The 16,831-nt window shown below is 41.3% G+C and overlaps 1 protein-coding gene across 4 annotated transcripts in view; it reads right to left on the bottom strand.

The window, feature by feature from the left end:
- LOC135112592 (dynein heavy chain, cytoplasmic-like) overlaps positions 1-16,007 on the bottom strand; it is a 38,685-nt gene extending 22,678 nt beyond the window's left edge. For 2 of the 4 annotated variants that reach the window (XM_064027086.1, XM_064027085.1), the window contains exons 1-23: positions 15,857-15,998; positions 13,227-13,451; positions 12,964-13,057; positions 12,602-12,775; positions 12,350-12,476; positions 11,589-11,717; positions 10,747-10,933; positions 10,131-10,351; positions 9,760-9,881; positions 9,363-9,606; positions 8,803-8,919; positions 8,390-8,578; positions 7,825-8,067; positions 7,405-7,536; positions 6,590-6,724; positions 4,285-4,356; positions 4,021-4,104; positions 3,652-3,831; positions 3,252-3,404; positions 2,771-2,923; positions 2,396-2,604; positions 2,019-2,220; positions 217-1,496 (exon numbers count right to left, since the gene is read on the bottom strand). In XM_064027086.1, the coding sequence (XP_063883156.1) occupies positions 217-1,496; positions 2,019-2,220; positions 2,396-2,604; positions 2,771-2,923; positions 3,252-3,404; positions 3,652-3,831; positions 4,021-4,104; positions 4,285-4,356; positions 6,590-6,724; positions 7,405-7,536; positions 7,825-8,067; positions 8,390-8,578; positions 8,803-8,919; positions 9,363-9,606; positions 9,760-9,881; positions 10,131-10,351; positions 10,747-10,933; positions 11,589-11,717; positions 12,350-12,476; positions 12,602-12,775; positions 12,964-13,057; positions 13,227-13,451; positions 15,857-15,875 (4,691 nt within the window). In that variant the 5' untranslated portion in view covers positions 15,876-15,998. Of the gene's footprint in view, positions 1-216; positions 1,497-2,018; positions 2,221-2,395; positions 2,605-2,770; positions 2,924-3,251; positions 3,405-3,651; positions 3,832-4,020; positions 4,105-4,284; positions 4,357-5,741; positions 5,793-6,589; positions 6,725-7,404; positions 7,537-7,824; positions 8,068-8,389; positions 8,579-8,802; positions 8,920-9,362; positions 9,607-9,759; positions 9,882-10,130; positions 10,352-10,746; positions 10,934-11,588; positions 11,718-12,349; positions 12,477-12,601; positions 12,776-12,963; positions 13,058-13,226; positions 13,452-15,856 lie in introns of all 4 variants that reach the window. The other 2 variants (XM_064027083.1, XM_064027084.1) reach the window with 2 other exon arrangements.
- Between the last annotated feature and the right edge of the window lie 824 nt (positions 16,008-16,831).

The following is a 16,831-nucleotide window of genomic DNA, read 5'->3' on the forward strand; positions in this document are numbered from 1 at the left end:
AAGGAAGGTATCTGAATAAGTATTTCTACTATAATCATCCAGCACAAGCACTCCCCAAAATGGGATGAGTCATTAAAAATAAGAAACTACTGTCATTATCAGACTAAGCATCATCTGCAAGTTTTAGGTTTTAGGAATGTAACTACAAATAAATATACCAACAAGTAGTGCCATAACTATTTTACATTTTTCAAAATGTACATAGGATCCACCCACCTAATGCTGCTGAAGCGTGAGGTCTCCACAGGTAGCAGTGCCTTGATATCAGAGGAGCCAGAGAAGATCCCCTCCAAGTAGACCCAGCGCCTCTGCACGTCAATCCACACATCAAAGAGGGAGTTGATCCTGTTCAGCTTCTCCTCCCAGGTAAGTGCCTCCTCTTCAAACTCCCTGTAGTAGGGTGATAGCTTCATGGCAGCCACTGAGTTGATGTGCTCCTTCACTTTGTTGAAGAGATCATCCCAGCCACGGATCAGCTTGCACTTGTTCTGGTAGTTGATGAGGTCCAGTTCATAGCTCTGCCAGGACTCCCTCACCTGCTTCAGGAACTCTTCTAGGGCCATCTCACCCTGGGCAGTGATGATCACATTCTTGATGATGGCCTCATTCTTCACCAGGTCCACATCCCACACCTGTCCCAGTGTCAAATCACTCAACAACCAGGAGACATGCAGCTGCTTCATGAGGGTCTTCCAGTGGCGTTCCTTGAGGGCGTCACTCTTCAGCTCGATGATGGTCATGTTCACCTTGGTGTAGCCCTGCAGCAGCCGCTTCACGTACTCATAGCTTGCATACTGCCGCAGGCGGGCAGGCAAGTCCTTCAGTTGAGTCAGCAGCTGGTCTAGCTGGCCACGTAGTTTTCTGGGCTGCACCGAAAGCCACGGCTTCTCCTTCATCTCATCAATCTGCTCCCAGATCTTGGCCAGCTCAGCCCACACTCCCTTCAGGTCCTGCAGCTCTTCATAGGCCACAGTCATCCTGTCTTCTGACGTGTTGAGGGCTCCAGGCTCCTGGAGTTCCAGGGCCTCCTTAGCCTTGGCTACATTGTCTCGGTCATCCTTGAGACGAGTGAACTTGCTCTCATACAGGGTAAGGCGCTGTAAAGCCTCATCTGGTCGCAGGTGTCCTTCCACTGGCTTGCCATGCTCCCAGTCCTGCAGGAAGTCATTGGTGCGAGACTCTACAGCCTTGTCTTCTGCCACAATCTTGAGCTGAAGAGAAGCCACCTGGGTCTGGATGCTGGAATCTTTGCGGCGGATGATTTCATTGAAGGCTCCCCACTCACCCTCAATGTTGTCCACATGCAACCACTGGTTAGGGAATTGAAAGCGCTGCCGTTCCAGGATCCGTTGTCCCTCCTTGTACATTTCAACGTGTTTTTCCCACGATTTCATCTTGCGCTTAAGAGCTTGCACATAAGTGATAAGGGTCACAGCATCTGAGGTGCTGGCTGCATCAATGCTCTGCTGTTCCAGTTCACTTCGGCTCTTTGACACCTGTGTAAAAAAATTTAAGGACAACCTGTCAGCTCATTCTATAATGCCAATTGCTAAGGAATTTTCACATGTCAAAACAATGTTTTTCTTTCACTTCACACTATCTGAGCATGATAATATCCATGTATCAATAAAAAAGCATCCAAATAATTATGTTCCACACCATGGGATATTATAACAGTATTCTTTCTTGAATAGCAAAATCAAAGATGTTCACACCCTTAGAAATATGAATTCTAAATACCCAATGATACCACTAGCATCTTCATTTCCTCTGGAAATTCTCCTCACAGTAGTCCAACACAAACTTTAAGCTACACTTTTCACCACCAGCCAAACTTTTCATTCTAAATAAAAAGCTAAGACAAGCTTAAATCATACCAGGTTATCCACAAAGACACATACAATTATATCATGCAATACTGGTCTTGGTTTCATCCATGTATTTGAACAATGTCTATATCACTATGAAAATTATTATGTCAATGCATGATGCAGGATACCCACATATAACTAACTTACCTGGGCATGGAACTGTGTCATCTCCTGGCCCAGCAGCTGTCCAAACTTGCTCAGAACATCCTTGTGCCATGAGTCATACTTGAGAGACACTTTGCTCTGCACCTTGGCATAGTCCACAACAATGGGCCCAAAGCTGCGCCGAGTGTCTGAGGTGTCAAATGTGGTGCGGCACTGCTTGATGTCTTGCAGAAGCTTCATCCACCTGCAAACATAGAATCAACCATGAAATAATGAACAACAACATGTGAAATCCATATTAACTTCCAACTCCTAGGACCAGGCAGCTAAAGGATTAATCCCCCTATCTCATTCTTTAGACTACACAAACTGTCAATCATCAGTCTTATTCTTTGTGCCACCAAGACAGCCTTACTCACTTGGCCACATCATCACCCAGCTGACCATAAAGATGATCTGGTTGCAAATCCCACAGAGCTTGGTACTGCAGCCACTCCTGGACATAGTTGGTCACTTCATCCACCACCATCTCAATTGCCTTGTAAGCAGCCTTGATGTAAGCGTGCCTCTCAGGCAGCTTGGTGAGCAGATTTTTATACACTTGGGTGGTGGGTCGGTCCAGCCCAACCTGAAACATGTGAACTTAATATTTTAAAAAACTGATGGGGATAATATAAGCTCAAAATCATTCATTTATAAATATATTCTTAGAGGTAATCAAACAAAACAGAGATACTCTTTGCCTCATCAGCACCTCCACAAAATGGTACATTACACCCTGACAAGATCCACACCTGGTATCGGGTGCTCTGGATGCGGTTCTGTGAGGTGACAATGGCCTGCCAGCTGAAGAGTTGCTCCATGATCTGGTAGCGTGCCTGCTCTATGGCTGGATGCATGTACATAGTCTGGTTGGTGATGCGCACTTCTTGCACCACCTGGTTGATCTGTTGTAGAGAAAATAATGTCAAGTAGCTGTTTTTCTTTAAATAAATGGAATGGTTAGTTCTTCCTCTTTGCACAAAATTAGAAAATTATAAGCAGTTTCTTTTCCCATGAAGCAGGTGTGTGTGTGATGCACTGTTTCATTCATTACTATCATCTCCACATGTTCCTTTCAACAAATTCCATTCATTCTACCCCACACAGACCTGTTCAGATGCTAGCTCTGTTCATTCTCTACCTTACTTTGTCCCTTTCAACATATGGCTGTCCATTCCTTTCCTTTCTATGCAGTATCCTGAAATGCTAGTCATCCCACCACCATACACTCACCTTAGGATCTCCACCAGGCTTGTGTGTTGGCTTCTCAGGAGTATCAGTATCCATAGGAATGTCAATGTCCTCATCCTTCTGCTGCTGTCCCAGAAGAGCTGATGTCCATGCCTGGAGGCCAGCCTGAAGACGTGCTGCCAGCTTCTTCTCAACCTACAATGCAACAACACTTTGAATTATAGATGCACTTACTTAGTTTTTCAAGTATTAATCATCCACTCCATCTGGAAAATCTGCAACAAAATTACATACCATCATATAGTGGGATATTCCAACACCGTTCACAATCAAGCAGCAGTATAATCAGCCTCCAAAGACTCACAGAATAAAACATGATGATGATGTCACTGGTGATGGAAATCATAATACTAATGCTAATGAGAAAACTAGTAAGACCCACCTGTTCATCCAGCCTCTGCACCCAGATGTGTAGATTGGAATACTGATGGAGGGAGAGGTCATCCACTGCTTTCTGGATCTTGTTGAGGATCTCAGCAAATGTGAAGTGGGCATACTGGCAAGTGTCCAGTGACCGCACATCCACATCCAGTTGTTCCTCGAGTACCAGTAAGTCATCAACCTATACAATGGTAAATTGCCTCATTAGTGTTGTATTCTTGGGACCCCTGTGATGTGATGGAACCTCAAAATAGTTGAACAAAGTAGCACAGTGTGTGTGTGTGTGTGTGTGTGTGTGTGTGTGTGTGTGTGTGTGTGTGTGTGTGTGTGCATATGCCACCACTCCAGACTGATAAAACCAAATATGTACCTTCTCTTGGAAGTTGAAGACACACTCTGCCAGCCGTTGTACATAAGGGTCCAATTTGTACGACTCCCACACCAGTGACATGCCCTGAAATAGTGCAGGGAGAACAATAAAGTATTGAGACAAAAAATAAATTTTGAAATATATATATATATATATATATATATATATATATATATATATATATATATATATATATATATATATATATATAGGAAAGCATAGAGAAAAACAGTTTTAATTACCTAAAGTTAAGGGATACCTTACCTCAGACACGAGTCCTTGCACTTCCTTGCGCATGCCTGCCACAAGCAGCAGGATGTTAGTCTTGTCTTCCATCTGGAAAAGAAAACAACACAAAATATTACTGCATGATTACTTATGGAGCTTTAAAATAACAAAGCTTGAAATTATGAATATCTTATATTTAAAATTCACTTAGAAACTAAGTCAAAGAAACTGTACAGTAACCTTACTTATTCACGAACTGTAGTCTTCTTTCAATGTTGAAAATGTTTTAATATTAAAAGATTATCAAATATTAAACTTGAGAAGAGGTCCAAACCTTACAACTGTTGCTGAAGTCAAGAGGGCTGGTATGCAAAGGGTGAACCTATAGCAGTAAATGATAACTCAAGTATACCAGTGAAGCACAAACATAAATTACAAGTATGAGGGGCCCAGAAAATTGTGCATGCCATACAGGGCAGCACATCACAGGCCCAGTTATGGTCTCAAGGCCTCACTGGTTATGTGGGAAACAGCCTCCCTTGTCTCTCTCTGGGCTGGCAAGGTGAAAGGTGCCCGGGACCCAAAAAATTACTGAATGACATGCACGTCCCTGAAAAGTTAGTTACTCAAGCATGCAAATCACCTCTGCTTGAGAGAAAATCATAATGTTTACATCATATGTTACAATCAAGTATTCAGTTGACATCATGCGCAGCCATCCACCAGTGCTCCATCAAGCTCCACACCAGGGCAAGTGTTAGGCTCTACAGCTCCTCTCAGTGTTGGTCTGAGGTATAAGGGACCCTCTTAATACTGTGGGTTGCTGCACAGTGGTATTCTTCTGACACAATAATCTAAAGTCATGAAAGCAGTCACCAAGCTATACAAATGGCCATCATCAGGGAAACAATGCTGCACTATGGGAGACACTGATAATATACTACAGCCAACGGGGAAATAAGCCATGGGAGGGGAAAAAAGTAAGCATGGGGAGGGACAGAGCATATTTATTAACCCTATCTCAACTTTTACCTTCTGCTTTGATTTACTCTAATAATACCGAATAAACTGCTAGGATAAAAAAAATTACAAATTAAGCTTTGCTTGGGATTCCACACATGACACCATGTGGGTTACAACTCCATATGTACTCAAAAAAAAAAATTCCATTCATGCATTTACGCATATATCAACAAGTGTATAGATAGGCATATTCAGAAAATGTTAAAAGAAATAAAAAAGTTTCCAAGTATAAGACAATCTAATGATGCCTTAACCTCACATGACACCTGCATTTTGGGGTAAGTGCTGTTTTTAGGGACTCGTGACAGGCCACAACATGCCAGTCCATGAAGCCAGTGGTATCATGTGAGGTGCATCGCCAGGAAAGGAAAGAGGGAGGCATGGGAGGTGGCCAAGTGTGACAAGAGAGCGCAGTTATGGCATAATTAACGACGAAGAAGCCACACAGACTTGGGCGAAGAGGGACATACCAAGGAGGCGGCTTTGATGGCGGGGCTGTGTGGTCCCCCTCGCGACAACAGCTGTGGTGCCAGCAGTGTGTCATTATCAAAACAGGGTGGGGCATGGGAGGCACAGATTAGTGGTAAAGAAACACTTCAAGGGGATGACCAGAACATGAGATATGGGGGAGGAGGGAGGGAAAGGTAAGAAAGAAAAGAATGAGAGAGTGTAAGAAGGTCCACAAAACTCTCTGCAGTTATAGTCATCTGAATGTCACTACTCTTAGGTCATCTGCAAACCACTACTAATAAAAAATAGTATCAGTAAAATGGCCTTCATCAAATAAACTATCTACAGGTCACACTTCATTATGCTTATGGATCCCTGCTTGGTCATTTCATTTCTCATGACATTAGCATTCTGTTAATCATTTACAATAATGTTCACTGTAATAATCAAACAGTGACTTGATCCCTAACTATACACCTAACAAATCTTCTAATACTGGTAAAGCAAAAGGCTTGCCCCATGATGCATCAATAAAAAAACCCACTTAAAATATCAAACTATTGCCACACTAGCCAGCATGTATAGACAGCAAAAGCAAGCTCAGAAAACCTCAATCATCACTCGCATGAACACCTGAAATAATTTTTTTTTCTATAGTATTGATAAAAAGGTGGCAGGAGCCTGCAGTACTCACACTGATATAAACAGCACACCTTCCTCTGTTGTGTACACCTTCCAGTGTTCCCAACCTACACACCACAACCTGAGGTTATGGGTGATTCAAGGGAAAGGGAATGCTATCTCTTCTACCACCTTTTTTCATTCTTTTCTCTCTGTAAAACACACACAGTAGTACACAAGGACTTACCTTCTCCAGGGTTCGTTCATAGGTGCGCACGCTCTCAATGAGAGAAATGGCAAATGGATACAGCTGGTTGGCCTGATGAGCCTTGTTAACAATGGCCAGTGGGACCCGGAAGCCAAGATTCTTCAAGTTCCGCACCTGCAGCATGAGTAATCAATGAATGTGTGGTCACTCTCAAAATAACTTTGAATAATGCAAAGGAAACTAAAATATTTGTGAAAATTTCTCAGATAACCTAACTGTCTATATCAGGGGTTCTCAACCTCTAGCAAGCTAGGACCCCCCAAAGCTGGTTCAATGCAGATGGGTCCACCATCCTCCCTGCACCACCTACTCAACCCCATTCCCAACTATGCCACCATAGATAAAATCAAATAGGTAGATAGATAGATAGATAGCTGCATCTCCTTTGTACTAATAACCAGTGAGTCCACGATTATCAATTATTTTTTCCCCTCCTTTCCTGTGCTTGCACACCCCCCAGAAGACTGTCCGTGCCCCCCCAATTGAGAACCACTGGCCTATAATTTTTTTTAATGTAATGGTTTTAGCAGTCTTGACATTTTAAGATTCTTTCTAAAGACTTCAACCCACCTGATAGTACTCCAGCTTTTACACACAACTATTTAACATGCTTCTCCTTTAAAAAATATAATCTATCCAAGTCCTTCTTGGTCTCCATACAGCCACTCACTCCCCTCTCTATTTATTTTTTTCTTGTTTTTTTTCAGAATCATTCATTTGGACTTGCTCTAATATAAACTAACATTTAATTACAACAGTTCCTAATTTGCTTCACACCCCAACACCATACTCACCTCCTTGGACAAAGTGATGATCTCTGGCAAGAAGTTGACTTTTAGCTTGCACTCATTGCCTTTGCCTGTCTTGGAGCGGTGTGTCTCAATTGCGAAGATGCGGCCAGACACACCCAAGTTCCTTTGTTGAACCTAAAGGAAGTAAAGTTGGAGTTATTATCTAGGTGTACACTCTAACAATTTCTGATATTTTTTTTTCCCCAACTTCAAATATACTAGATACTGCAGTCTGGCACTTAAAAACATTCTTGTGAAAGATTCACAGTCCATTATTAGCTGTAAGTCATCTAATACAACAAGGATAATTTAAAATGAAACCTAAACCTTTACAAGTAAAACATTGTCTTTTAAAACCAATTACCTTACAGAGCAATATGTATCACATTATATGGTATGAAGAGGAAAAGCAGGGAGGTTTACCTTCCTGGCCCAATCATCAAAGATATCTTGAGTGTTGAGCTTCAGCCTAAAGGAATCTCCATCACCTTTCAGCTTCTGGCCCTCCACGTGGCTCTCCCAACCTTTGCCAAGCACATCCTCCACACGTCTCATGTATGCTGTCAGCTGCCGGTCAATCTGCTTGGCCCAGATGATGGAGCCAGAGACAGGCGGCAGGTCCCTCACAGTGCTCATGCGGCAACATTTGCTTTGGGGATACTGGACCTGGGAATGCACCACACAGTGATGAAGACTAGCCAGATCAGATCACTAAACACTGAGATTATATAACAGCATACTTAATATTTTGAGGTGCTCAACAAGTGTGAGTCAATTGCAAACTTGACTAAATTGAAAACTAATAAAACACTTTATTATTCTAGCACAGAGAAGACAAGAGCTAAGGTGAAATTATATACTGATTTAAAAAATAAAAATGCCTCATTGCATGCATCCTGCTTTTTACTCAAGGTTAATGTATTTATGTAAATGTAAACGAAGTGTTTTTAGTAAAAAAGAACACAAGGAAGGACAGATGATGGCCAACCTTGAATTTTTCATGAAGGCTCTCAATGTCATCCTTGACTCTTTGAATAAGCTGTGTCTGATACTCTCGGATGGCACCACGGATGTGGGGGCGCACAAACAGGGCATTGAAGCGAGAGAAAATACGGAACATCTCATTGGCATTCTTGGCAGTGCCCAGCTGGTCCCTGAGCCGAGCTGTGATGCGGGTCTGTGTGGGGGGAGAGAGAGGTGTGGTTTCACATGTTTAAGCTGCAATGTCAAATATACCAAATAATATGCATTAAAAATTATTCCATTGTCACAGAGCAAAACTTCAAAGATCCAGATATTTCAAAATTGCAAACCAAATAAATAAAAAAAACAAGGAATCATGAACATTAAGCACACAGCACTGAATGCTTGAAAGAAAACACAGAATGAATAGGTTCTCACTTCTACACGGTCAATCCTCTCATCATAACGTTTGAGAGCAGCTTCCCACATGTCAGTGCCCTCCTTGCTGATGTCCAGGCCATCCACCTCCTTCACATTTTCATAGGCAAGGTTCACCTGAATACACACAATATGAGTAAGTAATTTAATTTCATGATATCCTGCTAGAGATATTATTCTGATCACATGTTATCCACACACCTATTGGGAAACTCACAATTTGCCTCTAGGAATTTTGACCATAATTGTCCAATAAACAATTAGTAAAACAGTAATGGATATAAAACAGAGAAAGTCAGTCACAATATTCATTACAGCCACTAAATTTGCGAGGTAGTGATGTATAATGAGTAACTTCAACATTTTTAACCCTTATCTGCTCTTAAACCTTTAGGAAAACGAGCCAATATCAAAGCACCTACATAGTTTTCACCAGACTATATCTCCAATTCAACTGTATCAAATAAACTAGCAAGCTGCAACAGACTTCTTTAATCTCAAACCACAAGAATGTATTCAATAGGCTAAGCCACCAAATAGTTATACAGACTCTAGCATACCTCTTCAATGGCATTAAGATCTGCAGCATCCATCTCAGGCTTGAGGTCAGCTGTGTCTCCATCAGCCAGTGTGGTGGTCTTCACAACGGTTGGCCGCAACACACGCACAATCACAGTCCGAAGCTGCTCGTGCTGCCGACGGAACTTCCGCATTTGTTCCATTCGTGTCTGTAGTTTCTTATGGGCAGGGGAGACACGCCACACCATCTTAAGTTGTTCGTCACGCTTCTTCTTTACTATATCCCTGTTGGAATGATGACATACATAGGGTGGGTTATTAAAATTAGGTATGTAGTAAGTGCATATGCTCAATATCAGTGGAAGTGGTCAAGCAGATCAATTTCAAGATGGTATATGAAAAAACTTAGTTGTATACATAACTCAACCTTATTCTCACCTCAGAAGTCCCTGAAGCTTTTCATATTCATCATCCCATGTGACAAAAACATCGAAGCACTGACTCATCACCTTCTCAAACTCATCAAAGGCAATATGCATCAGCCGACGAGTTCCCAGCACCTAAAGAGGGAGCAAATTTTCATAAACAATGAAATTAATTATGCATTATATATGTACAAATGTATCTACTTGGCAAGTTCTCAATTTGTTTTGTTTGAAACTAAACTGTTGGCACTTTAGCAAAAAAAAAAGTTGCTGCTACCTTAAACAAACACTTTTCTCAAAATCTTCCCTGAAACTGAGACAACTCTCCCAAAATACAGTTTTATAAACTGTCAAACACTATAAGAGATCAATCCCTCACCATACCTTGAGGATCTGAGAGGAGAGGTCCCTAGATATGGCCTCCACCAGCCTGAGAGCACGCTGGATGGGGTACTTAGTTGATCGGATCTTACGCAGGTGGTTGAAGATGGCCTGCACAGCAGAGCGGATCTTCTCCAGCTCTGTGGCTGCCAGAAGGTCATTAAGGGGGAAGTCCTTCATGAGAGGAGCATAGTCATTCACAGTGGCCAGAGCTTGTTTGAGGCCTGCAGGGGTGAGTAGAGACAGTGGTGCGTATCAGTGTACAAGTTTTGCATTCATTGTTTTAAACTTCACTGTTACCATCTGGAGCCTTTAAAAAATCTCAAAATAAATAACACCACAACTGAGACATTACAGCTTGCAGGTGTTATTAACCTTTCCTTTTCTACATCCTCTTCTCTCCTATTGCTCAGTTATTTCCTACCTAAATCTAACTCAACTGCCTATCTCATTGATTCAGAATACTACTGAACAACACATAATCCCCATTTTCTTAGAAGCCAATATTCACAAGAATCACACACACTTCCCTTTCAAGTTAAAGTAGAAATCAATGATTCAATCCTATCTAGCATTCTTTCCCTCAGCTTTCCCACTCAAAACATACACTCCTGCTCACCTGTGTCTGTATCAAAAGAAACAGTGGCATGGAAGCGTTTGCCATGCTTCAGGACATCAAGAGTAAGGGCCACCTCTAAGCTCTCCCTCTTATCCTGAATCTTGAGTAATGCACGTTCCAGGTTGAGCCAGAAGCTTATCTCCTGTAGAGCTGTGCCACTTGAAGGGTCTCGGTCCAGTTTAGTCACCTGGATTTCAAAGTGGAAAAAGAGAGGGAATCTCAACAGAACAGCAAGAGTATGAAGGGCAACCTGAATAATAAATCTGGCATATGTTGGGCATTTAACCTTTCTCCATCATTATAATCATTGAGAGACTTCATATAAATTAGGTTATCTTAGGCATATATATTAGGATATCTGGTGGCTTCCAGGCTTCACAGGATGCAATCTCCACAGCCTTCCTCCACAGATCTTGATTTTCTTTATCCTTCTACACTACTTCATTCCAAACCATCTTGGGATTACCTTCTTAAAAAGCTCTAACAGCTGCATTTAATCTCCAGCTCTTTACATCTTCTCAATGTATCCAGACAATCTTAACACACCATATCTCTTCCATTGCACAGATTTCAAAGTTTGAACTAGACAGGGTTTAAACAATTTCAGTGATGAGAACTGATAATAACTTATACTTTCTATTCAAACCAAACATAAATGAGCTAAGAATAATGATCACTTTTACAAAAAAGCTTTTTACTGAATTTTCATACATCACAGACTAGAAAACCATTAAGTAGTAGCTCTCTCCTTACTCAAATCTTGATAACAAATTGGACCAATCATCTTCTATATCCATGTGTGTCCATTCCTAAGACAAAGATGAAACAGCACAAGCACTCACCTTCTGTATCTCCCTAATCCATCGAGCCACACCATTCTGCAGTTGGTTGAGGAAATTGGAGTCCTCAACACGGTCCCCAAAGTCCGCCACCTTGGGTCGGGTTCCCTCGTCAGCACACATCTTGATCACCTGGAAATATGTGCATGGTTTCCTTACCAAGTAGTTTGATTTACCTGAATGAAAGCTGCTTATTTCACCACCTGATACCCAATGCATGGTAAATCAGTGTCTACTCAATGTTCTAATGTATCAATATGTTATAATAAACATATCACTTGCCATAAAATCACAATAAAAACTTTGCTTGCTTATTTGAAATCTGAAATGAAAATGTGAAATGCAAAGACACATTGGTCACATTATAATATACCTTTCATGACTCTTTAATCATCATCTGCTATGTAAAGAATGAATATTGGAATTCTTTGATATTTCAATTCATAATGGGAAAAAATAGGAAATCTCCACAATGATCATAACAAGGCATGCATTCTAAAGATAAATTAACCCTTTGGTTGTCAAAAACAATATGGCAACAGAAAAAAAACTACAGACATTAAGACTTGAAATACCCCAGACATTAAAAGATTTGAAATATCCCACCACATGTTTTCAGTCAGTTCTCTTGAAAAAAATATAATCTTAACTTGGAATATTTTATTAAACTTACAAATAAACTTTAGTATCTAGTCCAAGGTTTTAGCTTTTAAAAAAGACAAATTATTTATCTTGAAATTTACCTGACCTTCTAAGCCACTGACCTGTGCTACGGTTGGATGAATAGGCAGTGAAATGTCTGGGATGTCAATGTTCTGCTGCAGGTGCAACAACCCCATCTCCAACTCTGCTATCTTCTTCTCAACTGATGGTGCCATCTTGTCTCCATCCCTATACCAAGGGTATATACATTATACTAAATTTTATGTAAATGCAAATTAATGGCAACTTACAATCCTTGATATAAAATTGTATTTAACAAAAAAGGACCATCATATGCCTCACCCCCAGCTCACCTTTCAATCTTGCCAGTCTCCTTCACATAAGCCTTGAAGTATGGAGCAAAGGCATTAGCCACATAGTCATGCAGGGTCTCATAAGGGGAACCTTCACTGAGACTCCATGAGCGAATCTGTGCACTGATGGGCTTGTCTGCTTCCACCACCCCACCACGTTTGAGGCACAAAAGGCTTGAAAGGGAGAGAGGAAGAAAGGTAGAATTGTTGTGTTATCTCCAATGAGTCACCTTTAATGTCACCAAAGACATGTTAATTTGGGGCATACTAGTAGATACTATTCAACCAATGAAAGATATGATGAGTATGGGAAGTCTGTAACCTTAATGTAAGTCACCTAACAATCCAGATAGTCTTTTTACCTGCTCATCTTGGTGGAGGTGAAGAAAACACCACTGGAGATGTGGTAAACCACTTCCTTGTCCTCCTCCACCTCAGCTCCCTCTTCTGTCTCCTCTGCAAGCAAACAAGAAAATTACAAAAAAACCCAATTTATCTAATGTAGGAAGAAATTCAGTAATGCCATGGACACAAATTTAATTAAAATAATTTTATATAAAAACACATTACAAGCTTATCTCAATACTGTACAACATTCAATTGGCAAATAAATAACCTCACAAACCTTTAGTGGTACTGCGCTGAATAAGGATTGACTTGGTTTGAGGATCAGCCACAAACTTGCGAATCACCTCCAGGATCACGGGGCTCTTCAAGGCGGCCACCAGCTCAGGCGATGGCTGGTCCTCCTCCTCCAGCATCACCTGGCTGAGGCGCTGCAGGTGTTTGGCCACTGCCTCCACCTCCGCCACTGCCACCACAGTCTCCAGCCCCCCACTACCCCCATCACCTGAAGAAGAACTCATTTGAGATAGTCAGCCAAAATGTCCTATTGCCTAAGCTTAATGTGGCCAGAACGTCTTAAAAGTTTACACACATAATACCCAAAAACATTTTCTGATGTGAACTAAAAACGGCTCAAGCACTGTATGGTCTATGTACAAAAAGGCACACATCACATTGCCAAATTAAAAAAAATAAATAAATAAATAAATCTGAAATGTTTTACACCCTGAACTAAAAATGCATTAAACCTCTTACAGTCTAAGCCAAGAAACTACTAATATGTCTTATGGCCTAAACAGAAAACATGTAAAACATCCTTCAACCAAGAGAAAAAATAAATAAATAAACAAAAATGGCCAAAACCTCTCACCTCCTCAATACAAAGGTGAAAACATCTGACAGCCTAAATACACAACAGCTAAAATATCTTGCAGCTTAAAAATGGGCAAAACATCCAATGGCTGAAATTACTACTGGCCCTAAAGAACTGCACCCAAAGCTACTATTGGCCAAAAATGATTACTGCCTAAAACATCACATCACAATAGTCCCAAACTCACTATAGTCACAATCATGAGCACTAAAGATTGTATTATCATACCCTAATTACCAATATGCCTAACCTCTTGGCTGATGGAGCTAAAAGTGTGAATGATGTGCGTATGAGTGTGTGGTGCTTTGTTTCGGCCACCTTGTGTAGCCCAGACAGATAAATAGATTAACAGATATGTTGGGAATTGAATTTGGCTCACTAGGATGTGAGGCTCTGCGGCTAGCCAATAAGGAGTCTGCTGGCAGGCCCTGCAGTGGGGGTGTTGTTATGCGAGAAAGGAGGGAGGTTAAGGCTGCTGTGGGAGTTTGACTACATTATAGAGGATATGTCATGTATTGCTGTGGTTGGCTTTTAGGATAGTGTTATTGTGAGTTGGAGTAAGTGGTTATCATTTTGTAAAGAGGTGTTAGTGATGTGGTGGTGAGTTTCAGGAGTTTCTGTGGGAGGCACCTGAGGTGAGCATCTCTTCCATGTGGAAGGTGAGGCTTAAGTTTGGTGTGGGTGTTGCAGTGGGGTCTGTAGACCACAGGTGTGGATGGGTGAGAGGGCCTGTGGACATGAAATCCAGAGTCTATGGAGCAGGGTAGCTTCATATAGGAGACACTAAAGGAGAACATAGGTTCAAGAGGAGAAAACAAGTGCAAGTTTTATCACCAGTTAAGAAATGGTGCATGGTGTATTTAAGTATGCATTATTGCAATCATTTGCAGAGAGTATTGGTGCCTTTATGAGGGTTTATGAGGCATCTTAGTATAATTGCAGTTTCCCCAAATAAACTGCACGTAAGTATGAAGTGTCTCGTGGTCTAGATCACACTGCTAGGAGCATTTCTAACCCCATATTACCTTGTCACAAACAAATAATAAGGTCGGGACGGAATTTCAAAGATTTACCTCAGTTTTTAGCTGGGATCCTGTTTCCAGTCATTGAAAGGATAGTGAGTGTGTTCGTGTGTTTGTTATCAATGCTGGAGTGTGTTTGTGTTGTTGTTATCAGGATAGGTTAGGTAAGGATAGGTAAGGTTAGGTTAGGTTAGGTTAGGTTAGGATAGGTTAGGTTACGTTAGCTTTCTGTTTGTGTTCAAATATACTAATGGTGGGGGTTCAAGGGGTGCACAGTCCCCTGGTTATAATAGGTTTTTGGTTTGCTACATTTAGGAAATTTCCTTGACTTCTAGGGAAATTTCCCTACATTTTCAAAGTCTATATATCACTCGTATGTGCCCCTCCCCTCCCCCCCCAAAACCCTCGGTTCCCCACATGCCCCCAAGCTTGCTGGAGGGGTTGTGGGGGTGTGGGTAGAGATTGGGGATATTGGGTGAAACTGCAAATTTCTAGCATCTTCTTGTGAGGTGGACATAGCAGTGAGCAGCAGCACCATATGACTCAGTGGAAGCAGGGACTAAAAATCAATTAACTCCTCCCTCCCGTCTCTAAATCATGTAAAAAAAATAAAATAAAAAAATAAACGTGTGAATCATTTAGAAATATATTTTATTTGGCATCCCTCAAAATCTCCTACTCCTGTAGGACAAAGCCATGACGTGTTCCTTATGTGCCTCCCTTGCTGCTCTTCCCTCCCTGTCCCCCCAGGTGATCAGGCCACAGGAAACCAGGTGGGCGGATACAGGTGTTACACTTCCCTCGCCCCATAAATACATACAGAGCATGCAATTTTGAACAGCAATAAGTAACTGCTTCATTGACAAGATAGCAAAGCCTATCGCAAAAAATGTCTGCAAAAATAATGTATCGTCTCAAATTTGCAACATGCGGCTAACCAAAAATTTACTATTCAGTCAGTCAGTTTTATCCAATTTCCTCTCCGTCTCCTTAACTCCTACCTCTAATACTCACCCTCTTCACCGGTGTCCATCGTTCCTCGTCAGCAGTTACGCAGTGGTTAGGTGCAGTACTTTGAGAAGAATGCAAGGTGTTCCGCCCCTACTCGCCTGTCACGGGGCCGCTGACTCACCATAAGCGTCGAGATTCAACCTCCCTGGAAAACTGGATCTGGTAAATAAAGAGATCCAATTCCTTCTTGCCTTGATCCCGCAGCCTTATGGATCCCTATATCACGCTTTTGTTTTTGGGTGATCTCACTTCAATTCGATCTTTCTTTTGAATCTTTCGCCAATAAAGGTGATGTTCAATGCTCCTTTATTTCCCTTTTTTACGTCTTGAGTCAGTTAGTGGTATTTCTATGATGAACACCAAAAAATTGTAATCAGTAATCATGAGAGAGAGAGAGAGAAAGAGAGAGAGAGAGAGAGAGAGAGAGAGAGAGAGAGAGAGAGAGAGAGAGAGAGAGAGAGAGAATAATATACACAGAATCAGCTATAGATATACATTTTTTTTCCTTTTTTTTCGTAACCAAGACTTCACTTGACATATGCGCTTAAGTCAGTCAACGCAATCCAGAGACAGCTCTATAACAGAAAAAAAATGGTATAAGATCTAAATTCAAGTGGTTTAAGTGATGTAACATAGGTAATACGTAAAATCCTCAGCGTCAGTGATAAGGATAGGGCAAGGTATACTAGGGCAGTCAAGTTTGATAAAGTTAGATAAAAAAAAAAAGTGAGGAAGAAATTGATTCCCAAACAGAAGGGGTATAAATAAATGGAATAGTCCAACCTCTCGGGAATGACAGACTGGCCCAGTACTTTGCAATAAGAATTAATAAGAGTGAAGATGGATGGGGGAAGAATATGGTTTGGTTTATGATTATGCAAGTTGTGTGTGTGTGTGTGTGTGTGTGTGTGTAGGGGAGAGAGAGAGAGAGAGAGAGAGAGAGAGAGAGAGAGAGAGAGAGAGCTTTTGGTTTGTGTT

The sequence above is a fragment of the Scylla paramamosain genome, chromosome 24, assembly GCF_035594125.1.
Source record: "Scylla paramamosain isolate STU-SP2022 chromosome 24, ASM3559412v1, whole genome shotgun sequence".
Classification (NCBI taxonomy): Eukaryota; Metazoa; Arthropoda; class Malacostraca; order Decapoda; family Portunidae; genus Scylla; species Scylla paramamosain.